General features: G+C 39.7%; 2 protein-coding genes and 1 long non-coding RNA gene across 10 annotated transcripts; 1 reads left to right on the plus strand and 2 right to left on the minus strand.

Moving 5' to 3' along the window:
• Positions 1–6,560: 6,560 nt before the first annotated feature.
• On the minus strand, positions 6,561–9,503 carry LOC106147893. The gene is made up of 3 exons (XR_001232925.1): positions 9,414–9,503; positions 7,976–8,022; positions 6,561–7,570 (listed from the first exon to the last, which is right to left on the minus strand). It is a non-coding gene; the product is annotated as an uncharacterized LOC106147893 (long non-coding RNA).
• A 149-nt stretch (positions 9,504–9,652) lies between these two features.
• Positions 9,653–21,764, plus strand: Hyls1 (hydrolethalus syndrome 1). Of its 7 annotated transcripts, none has more exons than XM_013511232.1 (6): positions 9,653–9,776; positions 9,847–10,130; positions 10,324–10,450; positions 12,472–12,517; positions 18,352–18,467; positions 20,465–21,764. In XM_013511232.1, the coding sequence occupies exons 5-6, from the start codon at positions 18,454–18,456 to the stop codon at positions 21,387–21,389; spliced, it is 939 nt and encodes a 312-aa protein (XP_013366686.1). In that variant the 5' UTR covers positions 9,653–9,776; positions 9,847–10,130; positions 10,324–10,450; positions 12,472–12,517; positions 18,352–18,453; the 3' UTR covers positions 21,390–21,764. The 7 variants fall into 7 exon arrangements, with proteins under 7 accessions (XP_013366686.1, XP_005378533.1, XP_005378532.1 ...); XM_005378476.2 differs by having other exon boundaries at positions 9,653–9,771; XM_005378475.2 differs by lacking the exon at positions 9,847–10,130.
• On the minus strand, positions 14,030–23,717 carry Pus3 (pseudouridylate synthase 3). 2 transcript variants are annotated; one of them, XM_005378481.2, is made up of 4 exons: positions 23,615–23,717; positions 17,435–17,846; positions 16,747–17,312; positions 14,030–14,776 (listed from the first exon to the last, which is right to left on the minus strand). In XM_005378481.2, the coding sequence occupies exons 2-4, from the start codon at positions 17,810–17,812 to the stop codon at positions 14,275–14,277; spliced, it is 1,446 nt and encodes a 481-aa protein (XP_005378538.1). In that variant the 5' UTR covers positions 17,813–17,846; positions 23,615–23,717; the 3' UTR covers positions 14,030–14,274. The 2 variants fall into 2 exon arrangements, with proteins under 2 accessions (XP_005378538.1, XP_005378539.1); XM_005378482.2 differs by having other exon boundaries at positions 17,435–17,843; positions 23,615–23,685.
• Positions 23,718–24,814: the final 1,097 nt, after the last annotated feature.

A 24,814-nucleotide genomic window follows, 5' to 3' on the forward strand; every position in this document is an offset into this window, starting at 1 on the left:
TAAATATCCTATAAATTATGTGTCCTGTATTAAATCTATTCTCTTACAAACCCTGACTACAACACCTGGCATGGCCCATGAGGAAGCCTGACAGGACATGCCAAATAATCATGGATTACCAGGAACTGAATAAAGTGACTCCTTCATTGTATACAGCAGTGCCCAATATTGCTGACTTGATAGATCATCTTACTCTTATGCTGGGTTGATACCATTATGTTGTGGATTTGGCCAATGCCTTCTTCTCCATTGTTATCATGCCAGATAGTCAGGACAAATTTGTCCTTACTTGGGAGGGCAGGCAATGGATCTTCCAAGTGTTGCCACAAGGCTATTTGCATAGCTGAATTTTGTATCATGGCCTAGTGGCCTAGGACTTGGCCACCTGTATGAAGCCCAACTCTGTGTCACTGTTTCATCATATTGATATCATGTTAACCTTTGATTGCCTTGCAGATTTAGAAGCCACTGCATACAGTCTGAAAGAAGCTTTGCTGGTATAGGGGTGTGCCATGAACGAAGACAAGGTCCAGGGACCTGGCTTATCTGTCAAATTCATAGGTGTTATCTGGGTTAGGTAAGATGAAAGTAATTCCCTGTGCCATAATTGATAAAATCCAGGTATACCCAAGACCCATGACAGTATGCCAATGACAGGCATATGTGTCTGCATGGGCAGCTGGGCCATATTTCAAGGGCTAATGTTCTGGTTACTGGCTTGGATAGCCCAGGAATGGCACGTAGGGCACTGACCCTTAAGAGATGCTGACTTATGGCTAGTCTTATGGGAGCAGGAACAAACAACTAACAATGTAGTGTATCATATTTCAGGATACAAGCCTCTCCTCTCACTGGGGAATGACTTAGCAGATGCCTTGATGAGGGTAGCCGCTCTCTGAGGGCTACCTTCTGCTGTGGTGCTTTGGCTCCTCCAGAAATTGGGACATGTAAGACCTTGTACCATACAAGTTGTAGCACAGTAAAAGCACCTGGATTTGACTCCTGCTGAGTCAAAGGCTGTGGTAAAGGCATACCCCTGGAGGAGGGTTCCCACACAGCTTGGCACCATACCATGAGCACCCTACCCATTCCAGCAATGGCAGGCAGGTAGATTATATTGGGTCCCTGTCTCTCTTACAGAGACATAGATATGCTTCGACTGCTATAGATACAGCCATAGGTATAGGCTTCGCCTACCCTGTTTCCTCTGCTGACCAGGTCCATACCATTAAGTCATTGCTACGGTTGACAGCTGCATATGAGTTGCTGCTAGGAACAGCATCTGACCAGGGAACCCATTTCAGGTAAAACAATGGGCCAGAGACAATGTCAGATGGCACTTCCATGTGCCCTACCAGCCACTGCCTGGTATGATTGAGAGATACAATGGGCTCCTCAAAACTGGCCTACTTGGCACCAAAGTTTGAGGGGTGGGTGTGGGTCTTCCCTCAAGCAGTCCAGCTGCTCACTGGCCAGGCCTGACATACGGGTGACAGCCCACTAGCTCACCTCCTGAAAGCGCAGCTGCATTCTGCACACCAGCCCCATAGAGCAAGGCCCTAAGGTAATACAAGGGGACTTAATCCACCCTGTATTGGAACCAATAAGGCCAGGAGGCTGTTACCAATAGACTTGGGATTGCCCACAGACCCCCTAATAGGGAACTGGGTGTTGCTCTCAGAGACCCAGGGGGAGGGACTGAAACATGCTATAGAATAGCGCTGGACTTCAACATGGCCCTAAAAGGCCTCGGTGTGCTCTCTGCCTGATGCTGGAGTCACCATTCTGAAAAGGAGTGACATTGTGGCTGCTTGGCCCATTCCCCTGGGGGTGGTGGACCTAGCTCTAGCTCCCTTACTCTCACTGGCAGTGGGAACCCAGGTGTGATATTCTAAGCCAGGGGGTAAGGTAATTCTAGCTACAATCCTATCACAAGATGAACATGAGACCTGCATCCTCCTGGAAAGGTAGGAGTCCCTGCCCTGTCCTTCTGATTAGGATGTCAACAGCATTTTCTCCAGGGTACACACATTTTCTGGGTACACCAACAAGCATATTGTTGCGTGCATATTGAACTCCTGACTGAAGTAGCTGAGGCCCACTTATGGAGAATTGTGTCAGTGTCCCCGCTCAACTGGACTAAAGGCTAATAACAAAACTGGGCTGGCTCTGGCTGGTATCAGTGACACCAGGTCTCAGAGGCACTGATCTGGAAGAGCACAACCAACCTACAGTGACTGGGACATGCTATGTACAATGGCTGGGGATGGATGATGGGCACTCCAGTAACATTGCTGTATATAGCCCTGCTTTGTATTCAGCAGGTGAATGTGTCAGTGGGAAACTGAACTGTGGGGTGATGCCCTCTGACCTCTGTAACCATACATTGCTGATTACTGACACAAACAAATGGTAGGACATCCAGAAGCTCATTAGTACAGTGCCTACTGACTGGCCCATTGCAGAAGCCTTCTGGGTTTGTGGCAACACAGGGTGGCCATACCTACCTGTACAATGGACAGGACAGTGCACCTGGGGAGTTCCATATGTCAAGGGTACTATCACACCCACCCTTACAGACACACCCTACAATTGGGATGCTGCATATCACAGGTGGCACCATACTAGGGTGGCCTGGTGGTTTTATCCAACGGCCTTGATGTTGCAAGGGGCAGGGACCATAGACCTAGCCCTTCAAGTTTGAAGCCCTTGCTCAGCATATGGCCCAGGCCCCGAGTGTTACATGGCAGGCTTTGACGTTGCTCATGGATGAGACATCTCAAATGAAATAGTTTTGCAAAACCACATGGCTCTCAATTTGCTGACTGCAGTGCATAGAGGCACTTGTGCCCTCTTGCAAGTGGCATGTTGTGCTTTTACCCAACCACCAGATGCAAGTGTAAGAAGTCCTTCAGGAAACAGATATAGAGGTTTCTACCACCCATGCTTTACAGCATGACCCCCTCACCCAGTGGTGGGAATCTTTGGGGGTCCACCTGGTGCTGGATAGCCACAAGCTGTGCTGTGGTGACAATGGGTTGGTAATGTTCTATTCTTCCCTGCATTGTTGTGGTCCCTGTGCACAGGGGTCAGTTCTATGGGCCACTCTTAAGTGACAAATGTCCCCTGACCTTTGAGGGAGCAGGATGTGGGGCATGCTGTGGCTTCAAAGTTTGGGTCTCAGGTCATCTGAGGACATGTTAAGGACACGAACCCACTGTGTAGTGCAGGCGCAGATCAGGATATGTTTATGTAACCTTGACTTAGCTGTTGCAAACTATGCATGTGCTGGTTAGCCCAGCAGAGAGGAATGTAAGTGATAATGGCATGTATAAGCAGCTGTTATAATGGCATATATATAATGGCATATATACAGACACAGCTGTTCTTTCTTGCTGCTACCTGCCTTTGAACTGACATCTGCCTCACATGTGTTCTTTTCCTTGGGGATCTCACCTGCAAAGGTACCTCTCCAGGCACCCAGCCATGACAAGTGACATCACCAAGACAGTATAATAGGAGTTCTCCAGACTCTAGCAACTATCCAAAAGCAACAACACCTTTGTGAATATCCCAGAACTCAGGAGTAAGGTTAAAATACCCCTTGCACCACAGAACAGAAAAAAACCACATTTAAAGGTCTTTCCCAGGACAGATGACATCTGTAGGTCAGTAATTAGCCAGGGAGGCTAGGCCACCACGAAACCACAGATGCTGAGTAGCCAATCAACCAAGCCTCTGTGCTCTACTTAAGCCTACTATAAGCTGAGGCAAGTCTAAGTCCATGCATATCTGGGGGAGCCCATATAATGTGGCCAAGAACCAACCCACAAACCTCACCCAGCCTCAAACTCTAGCACATGGCCCTACCAACTACCAATTTTGAACAACAGTACTTCCCAGCCAAAGAAGACAACTTACAACCCCACCAGATCAAAACTGATCACACAGCCTAGCTGGCAACTCTGTATGGTGGCAAATCCAGCCAGTGGTAACACCAGACCACAGAGCACAATGAAGCACTATCATTTGGCCTCAAAGCCAAGAAAATGGCCCAACTAAACTAAAGAAATCAACACCAAGCTCTCTTTGTTTTGGGTTGCTACCAGCCAGCCATCCTGAATCCCAGACTGGACTAGATAAAAAAGCTCTATCACCTCCAAAGAGCATGTGCAGAGACCAGAAAAGGTGGCCATTTTCTCAAATAGGCATCAATGTAAGTATGCAAGGACTATGAAATATTGGGAAATATGACTCCATTAAAAGAAACTGATAAAGTTCTAATAATTGGCCAGGATGAAACAGCAATCTGTAAAACAACTGGCAAAGAATTCAGAAAAAAGTGAGCTCAAAGGCAGGATATTTGAAATTATCCAGTCAGAGAAACTAAAAGAAGGATGATAAAGAATACAAAAGGCCAAGGGAAGTTGTGTGACACACTTCTGCAAACTATCATTTGCACAACAGGAATTCTTAAAGGAGAGAAAATGACCTAGAAATGTATTTAAGGAAATGACTGAAAATTTCCAAAATCTGGGTAGAGATGACAAATGCAGATTATAGACGTTCTAAGATTACCAATCAAATTCCACCCAAAGAGGAGCTCATGAAGACATATCATAATCAAATTTTCAAAAATCTAGAACAAAAATACAAAATATCACATTTAAGAGAGACTTAATATGGCTTTCAGATTTCACAGCAGAAAATTTTCAGAGTAGGAGTGAGATAATACAATCAAAGCATTGATAGAATAAAGTACCAGCTAAGAATGCTTTATGTAAAAAGAGAGTTCATCACCAGCAGGTCTGGCTTATAAGAATTGATAAAGGGAGTTCTTTAAAATGAAACAAAAGGCTAACTATTAAAAATATTATAGGTTTCAGCCAATGAATTATATATATAATCAGTCTTCACCTTCAGCTCGGTCGTCCTCTGGCTTCTGGTACAGACTGTTCAGCTTCTGCCTGAGACTCCTCAGCCTTCTGGTATAAGATCTCTGGCCTTCGTCATAGATTCTTCAACATTCTGTCAAACACCCATCAGCCCTTTGATACAGACACTACAGTGAGCTCCAGGCCCAGGGCTGGCTCTTCAATATCCAGAGTGCAGACACCCTCTGCATGCTTCCTCATTCAACTCTGTGGCTGACCATTATAAGACAAACTTAGGGGGCTGGGGATTTAGCTCAGTGGCAAAGCGCCTACCTGGCAAGCGCAAGGTCGTGAGTTCGATTCCCGGTACCGGAAAAAAAACTACAAAAACAAAAACAAACAAAAAAAGACAAACTTATAATTTCTTATACATTTATATTTTTTTTATTTTAAAGAGAGTAGTAAATGAGAAACAAACAAAAAAATAGAACAGTAGCAGCATACCAGTATCACGAACATAAACAAATCAAAGCAAGAATATTCAAAGTGATACAGGGTCTCAAAACAAAATAATACGAATCAACAGTGATAAAGTTCTATCTGGTTGGTTGTTACATTACATATTGCTACATTACATATTGCTATGGTTGTTACATTACACATTGCTATCCTCCACTACATTTCTCAGATTACCAGATGTAAGAATGAAAGATTGCTCAAACCACTAAAGAGAATAAGAAAATAATTCTTCAATAAAACATTAGAGATAACACAGAGTTTCACTAGACAAGATGGCAGGAGTTCACCATTGTATTTCCATTGCATATTGTTACCTTCAAATCAGTTGCTCAGACCACCAGATACAAGCATGCAAAGTCGATCAGAACACAAAAAATTGTAAGCATTAACTGTTCATTTCAATACACCATCAGACATCAGCAATATAGTCATTGTAGCTATTCATATATATTTATATTTTGCATTCTTTCTTTTTTATTTTTTCCCTCATCCCAGTCATTCCTTCCTTGAGCAATTTCTTTCCCTTTCCTATCATCTATTGTACGCTTTGTTTTGTTTTTTTGTTTTGTTTTTTGTTTTCCGGTACCGGGAATTGGACTCACAACCTCGTGCTTGCCAGGTAGACGCTGTGCTGCTGAGTTTTACCTAGTCTTTCAGGTTCCTACACCAAGGAAACAATATGATGTTTACATATGTGGGTCCAATTTATTTCACTTTAGCTAGTGAACCAGTGTCTAATCAAGTTGCATCCATTTACCTACAAAAGCCTTGAGTATGGTCTCTAGTTGCATCCATTCACCTACAAAAGTCTTGAGTTTATCTTTTTTAATAGCAGAGTAATACTCCATTGGATAAAAATACCACAACTTTTTAAATCTATTCCTCAGTGGATGGGCACCTGGGTTGTTTACTACATTTATATATGTTGTGTTTTACCTATTTCTCTAATAAACCCTAACTGATACACATAGTCTGCTCAGAATTTTCTGAAACTGTAAAAATGGTATGCCATTTTAACCCTACTATGAGTTAAAAGACAAAACTATTAAAAAACATTATATGTTTCAGCCACAAAATATAAATATATATAAATATTTATATAAATAAATATATAAAAATATATAAATATAAATATATATAAATATATATATATGTATCTGTCCCATTTTGACATCTCTGGCCATTACCATCCTAGCCTAAGCTACCACCATCTTCCATCTGGAATATACAACTATCTCCCATTTGGACTTTACATACAATCTTGACCTTCTCAAATCCATTCTCATTACAACAATTTCAAATGCAGACCTGAACATGTCACATTACACACCTAAATCTTGCTTAAAATACTTGTTTCCTTAGCTTTTACGGTAAAGACCAAATCCCTCACATTGACCTACATAACCTGCATGATTTGGTCCCTGTGTACTTCTCAGTCTCACCTCTACCTATCTTTTTAAATATCCCCTTTCAATATCCTAAAACTTCTAAGCTTTCACCCTCACACACCTCTACATATGCTTTTCCCCCCTCTACCTTTTACACCCTTTCACCTACTTATCCTTCAGTTCTTGGTGCAGTGACACTATGCCAAGTTCTTCCATTATTCAAAATTTGCCTTCTTAGCACTGACTGACTATGCTGTAATTTTACAATAATTTGTATTGATCAATGTCAATTTTTCCTATCTAACAAGAAAATTCGTAAGGGCAGAGACTGTGTCTTTTTAAATTCATGAGCAAATCAAGATATACCACAGTACCTAACATGGGTATTCAATAAATATTTATTAAATAAATTATCACTATTTTATATTTTAATACTCTTGTAATCAATGTGTTTTGTTTTCATGTGTTACCATGGAGTGGAAGTATAGCTGCTTTTCAATAAACATTTAAAATTGTAAAAAATAATAAATTATCAAATATTCCTTTTAGGACTAAGCAAGACAACTGGCATTGACTAATAAGATCACTAGTTATCTTGAAAGCATAGTTTTAATATACTGATAACATAGACTTCAGAATGCTAGGACTTGAGCCCCTGAGCAATGAGATTAGGAAAGAGAGGATGCACAAAAAGGCTGGTAAAGGAGGCAGCAATGTCCAGTATATGTGGCTTATCTTCCCTGTGCTATTCTTTATGTCACTACTGTTGTTCCCGCAGTCCTGGGAAGACTAAAACAGGGAAGAAATGAAAATGTTAGAAACATGATATAATTGGCCAGACCAGAAAGAACTACAGTTGAGGGAGTTTGAACAAAAGGATGAGGTAAACAAAGATATCACAAAGGAGTGGTCTATTTAAATATGACCATATAACCAGCTGAAAGTAGTATTTGAACCTATAAGGATGCTAATAAGCCAATTATACCTAATTAAGGAGAGCATATGGAAGAGTGCTGGGGTGTAATTATAAGGCAAAGAAGCCATGTTAAACTACACCACTTGGATGTAATTAGCAAAATCCAGATTATGGGAAACTTGAGCCAACCAACAACCTGGTTCTTTCAACAAATAAACTGCAAAGGGAAAATGGAGGAGGAACTTATAGACTAAAAGAAATTTAAAAGAAATACCAACCAATCATAATGTGTGGGTTTGATTAGACACTGGTTCAAAGATGCAAACTAAAAAAGAGAAAAATAAGAAAGTGAAACTGGAGATTTGATATTACATACATTAAATACTTTAGGTGTAAAAATAGTGTTGTTACACTTTTAAAATATCTTTACAGAGATTATACTGAAATATTTATTTCAGATGCCTGTTATTTGCTTCAAAACAATATTACAAGAGAAGGTATGTGGGCAATAAGGTAAAGGCAACAAGACTGGCCATGAGTTAACAATCCCTAGAGCTGGATATTGAGCTCACTGGACTTCACTATATCCCATTTCTTTTTAATGTTTGAGATTTCCATACTATCTTTTGTTGTTGTTGTTGTTAAAGATGAGATTGGGTTTGCAAGATTGGAATATTCTTCATTTACTACACTTTAGATGGCTTTGATTCAGTGGATTTCAGGAAGCCATGGGGATCAGAGTTAGGCAAATTCAAAAATCAAAATTTAACCTAAAGGATAATAAGAAAGTAATGAGGGAGGGGCATAAGGTGTACGCTGAAGGTCCAAGCACTAGGTAGAGAATGAGCCCATCTACTCTTCTAAAACGTATGGACTGGAGATTGAATGCTAAAGAAAAACTCAAGCAGGTGTGGGATGACCAAACCTGAACATGGGAAAAAACGCATGCACTAAAATAGGATTACGGTGTTGAAAATAGAACGGTAGGGACATTTAAATCTCCACAGCACGTTTCTGTCATTTTCTCTCTTATTCTGTTTACTCTACTTTCTTTCTCAACAAATCTGAAGAGCCTTAGAGGTAGTGCCGAGGCCCTGAGAGAAGGGACTGGGGTAGGGGATAAGAAGTAATATAAAGCGTTTGGAGGAAGATTATTTTCTCCTCCCACTGAATCCTGGATTTAAGAAATAGTGTAAATTGAACGTGAGAACCGCAAGGCCTTGGAAAACAAATTGTTAGATGAGATGCATGGCAGTGACTAGAATATTGAACTGAGGAACCTCTTCTCTTCCAGATCTCATCCCAGAAATCCCCAAAGCACTGGGCCATTTTTAAGCAGGTACATATACAAAATAATGATTTTTTTAAATGTCAGCCATTTTATATATTGTACTGTTTTGGAGAGTAAGATCATGTGAAGGGGATAATGGAGAGCACTCCGGAGAAAAACTGTAAAGCAGTCAGCGGCCGGAGCAGTGAAGAGGCAGGAGCACAGGGCGCCTCCACAGCTGTGGGAAGGAAAGGACTCAGAGCGCCGCGCCCTCCCACAGAAGCTTGCAGATACCCAGGCCCCGCTGGCCCGCCCGGAGTTGGCGAGGGCGGAGACTAAGCCCGCTGTTGTGGCCTGACATTAAATCCACGTCCCCCAAAACCTAGCTACTTCGCCGTCAACCAAGGACCGCGAGTCCACTCCTCCCTCCCCAGATCCAACCTCACCACCATTCTTAACACTCCAGGGGGCAACACAGCAACGGCACAGATTACGCGCCTCAGCGAGGCGGGTCTGGATACCTCCAACCCTATGCCCTAAATCCCGGGCTTCCTCGCGGGAAGGAAAATATGCGCCAATCAAAATGCAGCAGGGAAGGACGTTCAGCCCCAGGACCAATAAGAGAGATGATGGGCGGGGCCGAGTCCCGGGGTTTAAACCTCTGCGGCCAGCCGGTTAACGGCCGGTGAGCGCTGGGGCTGGATGTGCGCCTGCGCGAGTGTGTCGCGCTAACTCAGATTCGCGGCGCTCGCTCTACTCGAGGGGCTGCGGGACTCCGGGCGGCGAGAGGACTGCGGCGAGTCGGTGAGGTGGGCGGAGGCCGGGGAGGCGGGTGCGGAGAGGGAAGGGGTCGTACAGAACTGCGGCTTCCCTCCCTAGAGTCCAGGCTCCGTCACACTCGCCTCGCGGTGAGTCGGACACAGTAGCGCTTTCCTGACGCGTGTGAGCCCACTGTGCCGCCGCCGCCCGAGGTCACAGTGGGTGCCGCTGCCGGCGCGGCCCTCCCCCACCGCGGCTGAGAGCGCCCGCGGCCCCTCGAGGCGCGGTCCCCAGGGAGGAGCCCGCCGCCGGGTGGTGTTTGCTCCAAGGGGGAGCAAAGCCTTCTCCCCTTCCGGCTCCACTGAGTGTAACCGAGAGAGACGCGTTTGCCTACTGGGGCGAAGGTAAAATGGAATGACTCTGGGTGGTCCTACCCCGAAGTGAACATAAGACTTCTTAGTTATAAAATTATACAGCGTAGTTAAAGCAAGTAAAAAAAATTACAGGGTTTTGTTTTGGTTTTGAAGTACAGGGGATCGAACATAGAACCTTCACACTTGAGCTACATCCTCGGTCCTTTTTATTTATGTTTTACAGTCTTTAGATAAAGTCTCGCTAAATTGCTGCTAAATTGGGCTCCAACCTGCGATCATCCTGCTTCAGCCTCCTAGAGTGCAGGGATTACAGGCATGTGCCATCACAGCAGGCTATACCTTTTAGACTGGTAAGATTTTTCAATACTCAGTGCTGCTGACAGTCTGATGAAGTAAGCACCTTTATACTCTGTTAGGGAATCAGTTTTTCTAGTTTGTATTTTGCATTACAGTTTAAATTGTACCATAATTCCTAAGCCATTTCCCCTCCTAGAAATTTATTCTAAAGAGATATATTGGACAAGCAGGCATTTGTGCGCGCTTTTTTTTTTCTTTTTTGCTGTATTAAAAAAAAAATCCAAGCGATAATACTAAGTACATTAGAGGAGAAAAAATACTTGCAAGTCCACCATCCGTAAATAACCATCAAATAAAACACTGTTCATATTTGGGTTTCCTTAAGGTATATTCACTATAAGTATATACATTATTTAAATGAATATCCTTACAAAACGTACTAGTACTAATTGGATATTTTAATGTAATAAAGTTGTTAGTTTAAAAAAAAGATTAATGCCTTTTTCAGCGAGGAATACTTTGAGACATGTTTCTGTGTCAAACGTAGATGTGGATTAGCATTTCTTAATGACTGTATGCTACTTCTTGCTATGGCTGTATTGTACCATACATCATTTAACCAATCCCCTAATGATGGGTATTTACGTTTTTTCCAATTTCATCTTGATCCTAAAATGTTAGTGGTTATTTGTATATGTCTGCATTCTTGTCCAATGTTGTTAACTCCTCATAATAAATTCCTTGAAGTGGATTGTGGCTTTAAAAGTACGGCACAATTTAAATTCTAAATCAAAATGACAAAACTCCTCTAGAAAAATTCATTACCCCAACTTACATAGTATTAAAGATGCCTTTTACCCCCAGTACTGGGGATTGAACCCAAGGCCTTTGCATTGAGCTACATCCCACCCTTTTTTATTTTGTACATTTAGCTAAATTACTCAGGTAAGATTTAAACTTGGGGTTTTCCTTTCTCAGCTTCCCAGAGTGTTGGGATTATAGATGTGCCCTTTTCAATGACTTTCTAAGAGTAATCTGAATTAATGTTTTAAACGTATTATAAGTCCTCCAGTTTCTTTTACCTTGATTATAGTGTTTGCTTTCATGATAGGCTGCTTTAATGCTGTGATGCTTTACTGTTTACCTGTCCCATGCTATAGAAACTTGTAACTCTGTAGTAACTCCTTTGTCATGCTTAGAATCTCACCTATGCATCTATCTGGATTTAAAATTTCCCCCGTCCACCTTAGAAATCCTTTAAATTGAAACTGAACAAACCTGGGATACTGGGTCACTTAAGATTTTCAAAAGAAAGATACTGTTAGGTAATTTGGTTAACAGTACCCATTTTCATCTATAAGACCTAAGTTACTTTAGCTGCTATGTAAAAGTTTCTAAGAGAAAGAGTGTCCGGTTTTTACAGAAACAAAAAGAACTGACAGTGACCTATGGGTTTTTTAAGTTTGCATTTTACTTTTTGCAAACATCTCGTTACATATGTTCAAGGAGAAAAAATGAGAATCTGACATAATTTAAACACAAAGGAAAGAATACTCTGATTATAATATACATGCCATTACAAATCTCTAGTGTCAAAAATCCTCTTAACTCAGAGTCGCTACAAAGGAATATTTGTACATACAAACTCACTTGACAACCTACTGAAATAATTCCATTTTAAAAAATGGACAAAGTAAAGTCTAAACTGTACTTCACTTGCTTCTAACACTTAGTCCCTACTATAGTGAAGACTTTGCAATTTGTACAAACACTGTACTCTGATAAGTGATTTTGCAGAGGTATACTTGAGATTTGTATTTGGTCCATCTGTGATGCTTGTCCTTTTTCTCTAGTAACTATCAAAAATGGAGTCACCAAATGCTGTTCTGGATTTGATAGTATAAACTAGCCAATCTTGATAGGATTGTACCTAAAGTATGAGGCCCTGATACACTCCTTTGTTTCTACAGAATCATTGAGCAGAGCTTTTGGTGCCTTTTGTCCTATATATCATTGCTTTAGAGTTGACTTCTTAAAATGAGGAATGATTTAAAGCTCTCTTACTTTTCCCTAGGTTTTTAATGTGAATATTATTGCCAATCAAGAGACACTAAAATAAGGTAAGAAACTGAAAAGTAACTCTGGTTTGTCCTTAAATGTTAAGATATTCTACTATGCTCAGTGATTACACTAAAACAGCAGTTTGATGATAGAATCTATATTTGTATCTTTGGAATCTGAAACAGGATTGTTGGTTGGTAAATAAAACTTTGGATCTCAGGAAGAGTAAATAATTATAAACATGGGCCACACACTACAGTAAGAACACTATTCCTTAAACAGAAGTCTCAGTAAATCTACTTTAATATTTATCTTGTTACAAAGGCTAATGAAAGAACTGGGAACTCTTTTGAATAAATACAGCTCTTTATAAATATTAACTTTGCTTTGAGAACAAGCAAAGGCCCACCTCATTTTCCTTTCAGTCTGTAGTATACCAGCTACTCATGTGCTCATGTCTGAAATCTAAAAGGTATCCTAAAAGCCTCCCTACTTTGGTTCTCCACACAACCACAGTCTGGCTGCTTCTGCTTCCTTAACCTCATTCATCTACCTCTATCCAGTCCCCTTATTACAGATCTGCTCCAAAACACCATCTATTGCTCTGATTATCCCAACAGCCTCCTTTTTGGTCCCGTTGCCCTCAGTCTTGCTCATTTCCAATCCACAGTATACCGAGAGCATTATTTTTGCTATATAAGTTTAACTTTGAAATTTTCTTCACTGGCCTCTCCAGGTAGCATTCAAACTTTTAAAGGAAAATATAGGCTCTACAGATGTGACTCTTTTTTCCTAAACTATGCTTTTGCCACTCAATGTAAGGTATAGTTGAATAATGTATATGTTATACTTCTAACCCTTTATAGAAACTGCATCTTTTGCCTATGATACACTGATGCTCTGCTTTATTGTTTTTTGACCCATTCCCAGCTGTTCTGTAAGATGTAGCTTAAATATCTCCTTTTGGTTATAACTATCCTTAAACCACAGGTGGTCCAGAGGTTGGCAAACAGTATGGCTCATGAGCTAAAAATGACTTTTACATTTCTAAATGGCTGCTAAAAAGAATATGCAGCAGATCATGTGTTTTACAGAATCTAAAATATTTACTGTAGTTCTTTCCAGAAAAAGTTTGTTTACATCTGCACTAGATTTGTATGTCTCATAAGGGGTAGGACTGTGTCTAACTCATTTAAATTCTAGATAACATCACACCTGGCACTATGCCCATTTCAGTAATCCTTAACTGAATTTAATACGTATTTATAAATTCGGTCTTAGACAGTAAGATACTTAGGCAAAGTTTTTTATGGGAATTATTCAGATGAGAATAAAAATGAAGCAGACCCTTGTGGGATCAGGTTTTAATGAATTTAAACACAAGGCACATGTTTCCAGATACACATAAATTATAATTGCTTTTTGCTTTTTTTTTTAATTTTAATCTCTTACTCCTTTGGACAGGAATGAGAAAATGTTTGGTCTCAATTTCTCTTTTTTTGGTTTTAATGAGACAGGGTCTCACTATACAGTTCAGACTGGCCTTGAACTCACTATATACCCCACACTGTACTCGAACTCACAGCAGTCCTCCTGCCTCAAGCTCCTGAGTGCTTGGATGATAGGCATCACCATCATGCCCAGCTTGGTCTCTTTCTTAAGCAAGAACTTCCTTAATCAGACCTTACAGTTTTAAAAAAAAGAGAGCAGATCATCAGAATTCCAGAAGTTCTTGCAATAAAATTTTTTGTATTTCTTTTCTACCTACCTACACTAGTAGGTTGTTATCTCTTAGACCCTAATAGATTTGCTATGATTAAATTATGCTTTTAATTTCTCCATCTACACACACCTTCTTTTTTGGTTTGTCCAACACAGTATTCTCTTCTTCCAGTGTATCGCAACAATCCCTTTTGGCTTTTGTTTCTTCCTTATGGAATAAATGTGGGTGCTCAATGCGTCCTCTATGAACAAAATGCTGGATCCGGGATTCCAAGCCTTGGCACTTAGGACGATCCATGAGGGGCCTATATTTGCGCATTTTCACTCCTTCTACAAAGGCACTGGTCTGCTTTATGACAGAAGGTTTAATGTTTCTCCACTCTATTGTTCCATCCATCTTCGGTCCTGTTGTATAGGGTAACACAACAGAGTCCAGTCCTTGCAGCATATTATACAACATGTGACTTTTGACAGCATGATTAGCCCACAGTTGTTGTAGGTGAGTAACATTGAACTCCTGAACCTCGTGATCATAGATCCACTTGATATTTTCAAACTTACAGTCATACAAGACTAGAGGAAATTCTACAGCCATGCTAGAGAGAAAAGAAACAGTATAAGAATATGTAACTACCAATAAAATCCTGTGGTTTAGTTGAGTTAAAAGATGGGGAAGGGGAACCCACTGATATTAACAGTAAGTATCTAACAACTAAGTTTAACTTTGAACGACTTTGTATTTTTTTAATATAACCTATGTTAAGTAAATATCAGTGGTAACAAATCACCTGGAAGTGACTTGACATGTCTATCACACTGCTATAAAATTTAAAACAGTTACTAGTAATTATCCAACTTTATTGGTGGCACTCTCTTAGATTGGGAATGAATTAGCCACTTACCAGTCCAATTATTTAAATATAGGATGACTAAAAATTGCGTGTATTTTCATTAATTTTTCTAAGATAATAGGAAATATAAAACCAACAATTTTATCAAATTTATTCAGTCATTTTTGTGTATGGTATATCTTAAAACATTCAATACACAATGCAGTGTTACAATCTGGCCAGTAGTATCTAGTCTCTTTCCAAATTCTTTTTGCATTACTATCTTTAAACAATACACTTTACACTGTTTTGTTGGCCTTTCCTTTTTTTCCTGTGGGTAGTATAATTTCTATAAAATATCTACCCATTAAACATAATGATGAAGGAGGCATCAATGATGGACATCCTGGTTGGCATTTTATTATCTCTTATTTTTCAATTATTTCATCTATTAGATCTAGTTTAGACCTAATCTAAATTATAAATGAGTTTTTGAACCCCTTGTTTTGAATAAATAACAAACACGTTCCATATTGTTTGGTCCAGAAGGTACATAAACAGTTTATAATATTTTTTCCCTCTGTTTTTGATAGCTTGTTAGATTATGATCAACTCTGTGAATACCACCCACAGTTCTATCATTCCTGTAATATGAATAGTTGACAATAAAGAAAGGGTTTTTTTTTCTGTCTTTCCATTTTATAAGAGGCTTTTTCCTCTCGATATGCTACTATTTCTCCTTTTTTCAGTTTTTTTCTTTTGTAGATCTTTTGGAACTTCCTTCCTATCCAGTCTAAGTATTCCAAATGTGTCTGTTTGTATAGCAAAAGAATATCACTGAGTTCTGGAGAAGTATAAAAATTTTATCTAAGGCGCTGGGGATTTAGCTCAGCGGCAAAAGCGCCTGCCTGGCAAGCGCAAGGTCGTGAGTTCGGTTCCCGGTACCGGAGAAAAACCAAAACCAAAACCAAAAAAAAAAAAAAAAAAATTTATCTAATGTACATACAATAACTACATTATAGATCGTAGGGTAAACATATAGATTATTTTTCACAAATAAACATGAATTAGTAAAATAAAATAACCGCAACTTATTAGATTTCACTAGAAATCAAATCAAGGCTAATACAACGTTCTAAATTTTTAAAAAATGCAAAAATATTCAATATAAACAAACAGACATGCAAGTGTTACATCATGCAAGAATCAACTGGTTGAAATGACACCTGCCCAAGCAACGTTTGGAATAGTCAGTACATAAATGCACTGCCTGAGTCACACTTAAACCATTAAGTGGTTAATGGTATCTATGTGACCTCATCCTGTTCTCAAAAGAAAAATCTATTTTCTGCCTTTCCTACCATTTTAAAAGTGGGAAATTTGGAAAAACTCCAAAGTACAGTAATATATGGTTATTTAGTAATACAAAACAAGGAAGATTTAATATAAAGTTTGAATATTCATGTTTTAATTTAACCAGAAGCTAACAATAGCTGCTAATATAAATTCAAGTTAGAAGATGTGGGAATGAATGTCCTTTTAATTAAAGAGCCTGGTCCAAACATGTCTACTAATGTGGTAAAAACAATGAGAAAATTAGAAGATACCACCCCTTCCCACATGTTCCCAACACTCCGCAAATTATATTAAAAGCTTCATGAAGATAGAATCAATGACTTATAGCAGTCAGCCGTGGAGGAGAGGACAGTGGTTTGGTTTGGTTCAGTTTAACTTACCTATATTGAGGCTTCTGGGGATTTTTCTCTACATTCAGCAACTCATCAATAACTTCTGGCTTCTCCATTCCTTGGCCAATCAGAAAGAGGATAGCCATCATACAGCGGACTTGATGATAAAGGAATGCCTGCCCAGTCACTTCAAACTGACATAACTGGAAAGGTTCTTGCCATCTCTCCTCACCTAGGCTCTGCCCCACTAGCTGCACTTCAGCAGACAGAATAGTCCTCTGAAAATTAATCACTCCATTTGCTACATCCATTTTACACAAGTTCCTGAAATCATGGGTACCAACATACTTCTGAGCTGCATAATTCATCTTTACAATATCTAAATCAGCACGAGGGAAAAAATAGCGGTAAGTGCGCTCAAGACAGTTGAACCTAGCACTGAAGCTAGGTTCTGCAGGGGCCCAGGCCAGTACACGGATGTCTGGAGGAAGTACCCGATTGAGAATGTGGGTATAACGGATCTCTTTGGCATCATCATTGACTCCATCTTTTAAATTAAGATCTTCTGAATCTTTGTTCCTTGGAAACTGAGACCGAAGGTCAAGAGAAATCACCTGTGGAATTAGGGAAAGATGATGAGTTTTAAGAGACACAATACAAATAATTTCAGTACTCAGTATGTACACTTGGGTATCTTGGTACTGCCTGCTTTGAGAAACAGTATAAAGATCCTTACCTGACCAAAGGCACTAACTCCTTTGTCCGTTCGCCCACACCTGTGATAGTTGGATGTCTGTCTGCTTTCTATCAGTCGAGTCTTGGTCAGAGCCTCAAATAGTTTCTCTTCAATGGTATTGTCTGTATTTTCCTGACTAGCAAAGCCCTGGTATCCCCAGCCCAGGTAGGCTATCCTTAGGGCTACATGTCTTCGGCTGTGGGCACTGAAATCAAATGCACGCTTAGCTTTTGCAGATCCTGAAGAATTTTCTTTAATGTTTGGGTCTTTGATGTTGTTGGGCTGTTCTTTTTTAAGTCTTTGTACTTCCTGCTCCAGTTCTTGTATTCTTTTTAGGAGTTTCTCAATCTGGTTTCTGTCAGTGTCTGTTTCAGCCATGGTATGACAGCCCCAGGAATACAGTTCCACCCTACTTGAAAAGAAAGCAAAGGAATACAATTTCAGTGCTAGTTTCTTTGCTAGTAGCACTGTCATATTCAAATGGCATGTGAGATTTAATTTGATGCTGAGGGGTATAGACTTGTGTTTGCCCAAAGATAGAAACAACAGCTAATTATTATGGATTGATCATCCACAGATAGTATTCTTTTACATCCTATCCGACCAATTTATAGGGGAAAAGAAAAAATATTTACCTATTAAAAGTTTCTTTTTACTATTTCTTTTAAAAATTTTGGGGAAATACCTGTAGATTTCATTCTATTAGTCTTCATTAACAGATGGATTGAGGACTTGTGCTACTGATATTTTCCTTATATTTTTTTTTATTTCTCATTATATTTACTCAGATTTTCTAATCATGAGTTCTTTCTATGGTTATATAACTGAGTTTCTACTGCTTATAACTGAGTTTCTACTGCTTTTCAGTATCAGATATTCTACATCTATGTTCTGTCATCTAATATTCTATTTTAAAGGTGATCCTACAGAAGCTAACCTAACTGAAGAAATATTATCAGTGTTTATAGTTCACATTGGAAGCAGAACCTAGAGACAAGATTTTATTTTAAGCAGTTTTGATGACAGAAAAAAGGTAATTACGCCCTATTCATCTTTTTAAGCCAAATTATTGTTCTGACAAGATTTTGTACATTAATGGTTACAAAAGTCAGTTTAATGATGCAATTTAGATATCCAAGTTGTAATCCTGGTATACAGTATTACAGTAATCTGGGGACAGCTATACCATATCCTTAAAATTCGACAGTCTAGGCAATCTGTAATTAATGGTTACTTAGTTATAGAAGATATCTTCACATCTACTCTAAGGCTATGTTATAAGTCTAGATAGTTCATTAAGTTTTTGGCCGTTTGATTTTCTGTATCTGCAATTTAAACCTTTACATGTGAAAAGTGAAACTATGAAAGAACCAAAAGAAAATGATGGCTTGCTTAAAATAGACTCTTTCTTATAATGTTGCAGTGGAAAAGGCTTTTCTAAGTAGAGGACTTTAGAATCTTAGACACTGCAGAAAACAAAAAAATGTGAATACCTAAAAATAAAAACTACTACCAGCTAAACATAAACTGAGAGGTAAAAAAAATGAATGATGGCAAATTATTTTATATATATATATAATGAATATATGATCAGTTTTTAACAAAAACATTAGTAAAGAGAAAAAGTCCAACAACCTGAGAGGTACATGGAGAAAATCAATCATTTCACAAAAGAGAAAAAAGCTTACAAATAAAAAGGTGCTCAGTTTTACTCAAGTTAAATAAATGGAAAGTATGTAAGAACAATTTTTCACGAACTGCAAAGATGAGCAAATTCAATAGTACAGCACTTTAGGGAGGAAGTATATAGAACCAAGCGCTATTAATATATTATTGGTACAACTTTAGAGGTGAGCATTTTAGCAACAGCTATCAAAATTGAACATCTACACAGTATGTTTGCACAGGTATATAAAACTTATAAGATTGTCACTGGTTTTTAACAAGTGACAATAAACCTAAATTAGATCAGTAAGGAAGTGGCTAAGTAAATTATGGTATGTCCACACACTGGAATTTGATGCAACTGTGAACAAAAGTTGTAATTCTACATGTACTAGATCAGCTGGGTCACTATGATTATCTCTAAGATTCAGAACAGGTTTGTAACAAACTCCTTTATAGTACATAAAGAATGTACACGATACAGAAAATTACAGACAAATCATACAAAATTGCCTTTGAGATTGAAACTTAGCCAGAGAGGGGAAAAACCTTTGCTTAAAACAGTAGAAACACATAAGAGAGTAGGCAATAGATACCTATCTTAAATCTAGTATAAAACACTGGCTATTTGGCTGGTTGATTTGAATTTAAAATTATGGCAGACTACGAGAATGAACAGATTTATCTTGGCAACTTAAGGTGTGTTAAAATTACTAAAGCACAGGGAGCATATGCATGCCTACATATTTAAGTATGCTGCCACAATAGTGCTGTTTTGATGGTTGTTGAGATTGTGTCACGGTTACAGCTACAGTTAAAAGCAAGGTCTCAATCTGAAATCAGACTGCCTGAGTTGGAATCCAGCTCTACTACTATCTATAACTCTGGACAAGGTATTTAAGTTCTCTGTGCCTCTTGTTACTTATCTGTGGAAAGGAACTAATCCCACAGTTGTGATGATTACATGACTTAATAAATGTTAAGCACATACAATAATGCCAGGTACATAAAGTACCCTCTAACTATATTACATAATATACACTAAGGAGCACATCCCATAACGTGTAGTCTTAGGCTTTTATTATACCAGAACTCATCTATCATGTCATAGGAGCTACTAAATGCAGCAAGGCAATAAAAAGTGGTAGTGAATGAGAGTAGAAATAAAGCAGGTAGTAGACTGCACAGAGCTGAATTGACGACCCTCTTAAACTGTCCCAATACTACCCTGTACTCATCTTACTATAATTACTGAGTTAATAATTGCCTTAGCCATTCTTATACCATTTGACTCTGAAACTGAAACAGAATGACCAGTTTGCATTAGAAATTTATCAGAAAACTGACCAGTGTTCTCTCTTGCAGACAGTCTTACAGTGTTGGGGAAGCAATGGAGCAACTCACAGGACCTGATAGACAAAAATGGGCCAACATGGACCCAGAAGAAAGAATGTTAGCAGCTGCCACAGCTTTTGCCCATATCTGTGCAGGGCAGGGTGAGGGAGATGTCAGGAGAGAGGCCCAATCTATCCAGTATGATCCCTACAGTAAAGCTTCAGTAGCCCCAGGGAAGCAACCTGCTCTTCCTGTGCAACTGCAGTACCCACATGTAGAAAGCTCTGTCACTTCACAAACAGTCTCAGAGGCCTCTCAAAGACTCCGAAAGCCAGTGATGAAGAGAAAGGTGCTGCGCAGAAAGCCAGATGGGGAAGTATTAGTGACAGATGAGTCAATTATCAGTGAATCAGAGTGTGGCACAGAAAGTGATGCAGATCTCTGGGACTTAAAACAAAGGCTGATGAATCTGCAGTTCCAGGAAGACAGGGAGTCCCCAGTGGATAGTCTGCAAAAATTTGATCAGCCACATGAATACCAAGGGATTTCACAAGATCAGTTCATTTGTTATCTACGAGGAGAGGGATCGGGCCCTCCAGCTTATGAACAAGACCTGATTGTTGCCAGCAGACCCAAGTCCTTTATTCTTCCACGGCTGGACCAATTAAGCCGAAATCGGGGCAAGACAGACCGGGTAGCCCGATATTTTGAATATAAAAGGGACTGGGACTCAATGCGGTTGCCTGGTGAAGATCATAGGAAGGAGGTACGGTGGAGTATCCGAGAAAGGTTTCTTTCCCGACCAGAACCCCAGCCTAAGCCTCAACATGTCTATGTTCCAAACAATTACATAGTACCAACTGAGAAAAAAAGATACGCCATTCGTTGGGGTGTTCGTTGTGACCTTGCAAATGGTGACATGCCCAGGAAGCTTCCCTTCCCTTTTTCTTCTTAAGTCTTTTTAAAAAACCTGCCTCTCCTGCTACAGGATTAGTTAGGATATCCTGGTTCTTCATCCCTTTCCTTTTAAATAAAAACAACTGCCTTAAAAAGTTCACAGAACATTATATAGAATAAGGACTTCACCCACCATTAGTCTTCCCCTGCTGTGTATCATATAACTATCAGATACAACTTAACTTCCAAATTACCGCTCTCAAATACAGAAATTACAGGAAAAACTTACCTGGTCTTCCTCTGTTGTCAAATTAGTAAGCACTGTTTTGTATTTGACAGCTGCCTCACTTTGGGCCAATGTGAGTACTGTGTTTTAATGTGGTTTAAAGCTGGTGGGCATTAAGTTTATCTATTAAAGAATTTTGGAAACTCATGAGTTTGACCCCTAATTTTAGCAAATGCTTCCCAAAGTAAGATGATCTCAAACCTAGGCTGTGATTCTGCTTCTGGTCATACTCTCCATTGCACTCTCATCAACTAAATAATGAGAGCCAAAGGGAAGGAATAAAAACCTTTTCCATACAGTCTTAAAGGAAAGAAAGATCATGGCATAAACTTCCATTATTAAAGTAGGAAATCCAGGCAACTATGTAAAATGCTTTTTAATACATGCCTCAAAATAATCTATGACACGGAATCCTAACCCAAGTTTTGTTTCACAGACAATTTAGTGATAAACTCCAGTTGTCAATTCTAGCATACCATGCTTTCTAGAGTTTGCTACAGATTTTCTTTGGAATTATACCTGTCACTGAAACGTTATTCCTGCCCTATAGCATAATTTCAGAATACTAACATTTGGAATCATAATTTTATGCAAACATAAACACCAAAATTAATCCAAACTGGGTACAGATCAAAATACTAATTCTGATCATCTTACTCTGCAACTTACATTCTTGACAGTTCTAATTTGAAGAATATCTAAAATGTGGAAGTTAACATTTTTAACTGAAGCCTGTAAGGGGACAGCAGAAATCGTTTCCTTGTTAAAAAAAATTGTAGAACATGAACTGACCATTACCATTGCTAAAATACATAATGTATATTTTGAGTCTACATAATGTATTCACTTAGTTTGTTAGGCATTTATCAGGAAGAGAAGTAATCTGACTCAGAGAAGTGTAGGATATATTTACTTTAGATACATAAAAGTTGCAGCCTACCCACCAACAGTAGATGTCTCCTCAAAAGTCAGTAGAATACTATGGAAACTAAGGGAAAGATGCATATTAATCTAATATGGATGGACTAATCCATCCGCTTTTACAAACAGAGCACAGGAAAATTAAAACAACTCTGGGTCATTTTTTTACAACTTTTTTTTAATTACATGGTATTTTTTACAGTAAGTGAATTTCTCTGTTCTGGGTCTCAAAGTTCAAATTACCAAAATCGAAAAGTTCCCAAAGTTAACCGTAGGTTATCCTAGTTTAACCCCATTATTAGCTGAAGAATTGGGTTCAGGGGTGAGGTTAGAGAGTCAAATTTTCGATGAAAAGAACTTAAGGCCAAGACCCAGTGCAGTGCTTCCTCCAGCACACCATATTTGTCTCAGGGTGAGGTGCAAGTAGTTTTCAGACATCATATGACACACAGAGGGGGCCACCAAATTGCCACGAAAGGGGAACTGGTGTGCGATAAGCATCTGCTATAAAACAGCATTACCAGATGAAGTTTAATAAAAGCGAGTCAATCTCAAAAAACAAGGAATGAGAGGAACAGTATCAAAAGCATTCCTAATAAAAGATTAAGAGACACGTTAATAATTATGTTCGGTTCAAATTCCCTGTAAGACGTGATCGTTGCGCATATCTAAAATGTACCAATAAAATCAACCAAAAAAGATGATGATCACTAATACTGGAAAAGCAATTTCGGCGTGTAAAGCAATCCTCCAAATAATCTGAAAATTGCTGCCACACCCCCTTCCCCTTCCACAGACTACTGGGCTCCCGATTTCTACGTTTTCGGTATTTGAGCACAATTTTTGTGCAGCAGAGATTTAACTCCAGTCCAAGGACTCTTTAAGCTGCTGGGTCGAATTAATGCGACTTTCTTCCAGAAGTACCAAGCACAAAAGCAAAACGGTCCTAAATGAGGTCCCACTTCCATTTACCAGGGCTTTCTTGAAAACAAGATGAAAGTATGGAAAGGGAGGATGGGGGAAATAACCACTCAGCTACAAATCACCTGCACATTCCTCAGGAGGACCACACTTACCTGGCGGGTCGCCGGCCGCGCGGCCTTCTGAGAAGGAGGAAGTTGTTGCTGGCGCTCGCGCTCGCGAGGCCTCACGGGAGGCACCGCATGGGATTGTGGGAAGTGTAGTTCGAGACGGGATGCAGGCTTGAAGCCCAATGTGCTACCCGGAGGGTCTCCAGGTCAGCCACAGGTTTCTCTGCCCCGACCGGACAGGATCTGGAGCCTGTGGTGGTACAAAAACAAAGAGAATGTCTAATGCTGTGCTAAAATAATAAATAGAGAAGTGCTAACTTTCAAATGTCTGCTAAACACAGCAAAATTAAAGGTCCTGTTCTGGTTTTGTACCTAATTTAATAGTAAAAAGTAACTATTCAGACAGAAACGTTTACTATTAGAATCCAAAAGTAAAGGCTAAAAATGAAATGTTATAATCTTAAAACAAAATACTGAAGAGCCCTGAGGGACGGAACAGGATGGGGAGTGTTGCTTCAGCACCACGGAGAGAGCATTATGACAGTTTGTGGGGTTTTGTGATTTGGTTCCCAATTCCAGAGATGCTAATTCAACTTTCAAAATTCTAATTAGAAAAGTGGAAAAAATCTGAGTCTTTTTGCCCAAATATAGCAGTCATCAGTACCAGGATTGTGCAAATACATGCAACGGATACTCTGAAAGTTTTCCCGGGGTCACTTTAGCAAAGGACATCTCAGAATAAAAAGTAAAGCTGCTGTGAGGAAACAGCACAGGTACCTAGGGCAGGAGCAGTAGTTAGCATCTGAATTCTGCCCTCTTTCCGCAACTTGCGCATTCAGTGCTTTTATCAGATCAAACCCATTTTGTCCCTTGACTTTCCTATGCGATTCGCTAGATTTTCTTACACCTTTTAACGTGCAGGCGGAAATGTCAGGGGTAAATCACAGGCAGAAAGGCTGAAGCCCGCTGTGACTTACAGCCTCACCTCCGGGAGTACTACTGTCTGGATACCTCGAGGTCGGGTAGGAGATGTAGAACTCTCAGATCAGTAGAAACGCCGCTGCCACCTAGGGTCCCCAGCTGTTGGTTGACTCTGCAAAGGTCAGCAGCTGGCCAGCATTTACTACAATAGTGCTTTCTCCCTGTTTTCCAACACTTGGCGCGGATCCCAGTCCTTGCGGATCAGTACAGCTCTTGGAATCTTCCGGCTTGTGTCTCCCGCGACTCCTCTTCCCTCCCAGCCCC

Source organism: Chinchilla lanigera, unplaced genomic scaffold, assembly GCF_000276665.1.
Source record: "Chinchilla lanigera isolate Chin_1 unplaced genomic scaffold, ChiLan1.0 scaffold00011, whole genome shotgun sequence".
In the NCBI taxonomy this organism is placed as follows: domain Eukaryota; kingdom Metazoa; phylum Chordata; class Mammalia; order Rodentia; family Chinchillidae; genus Chinchilla; species Chinchilla lanigera.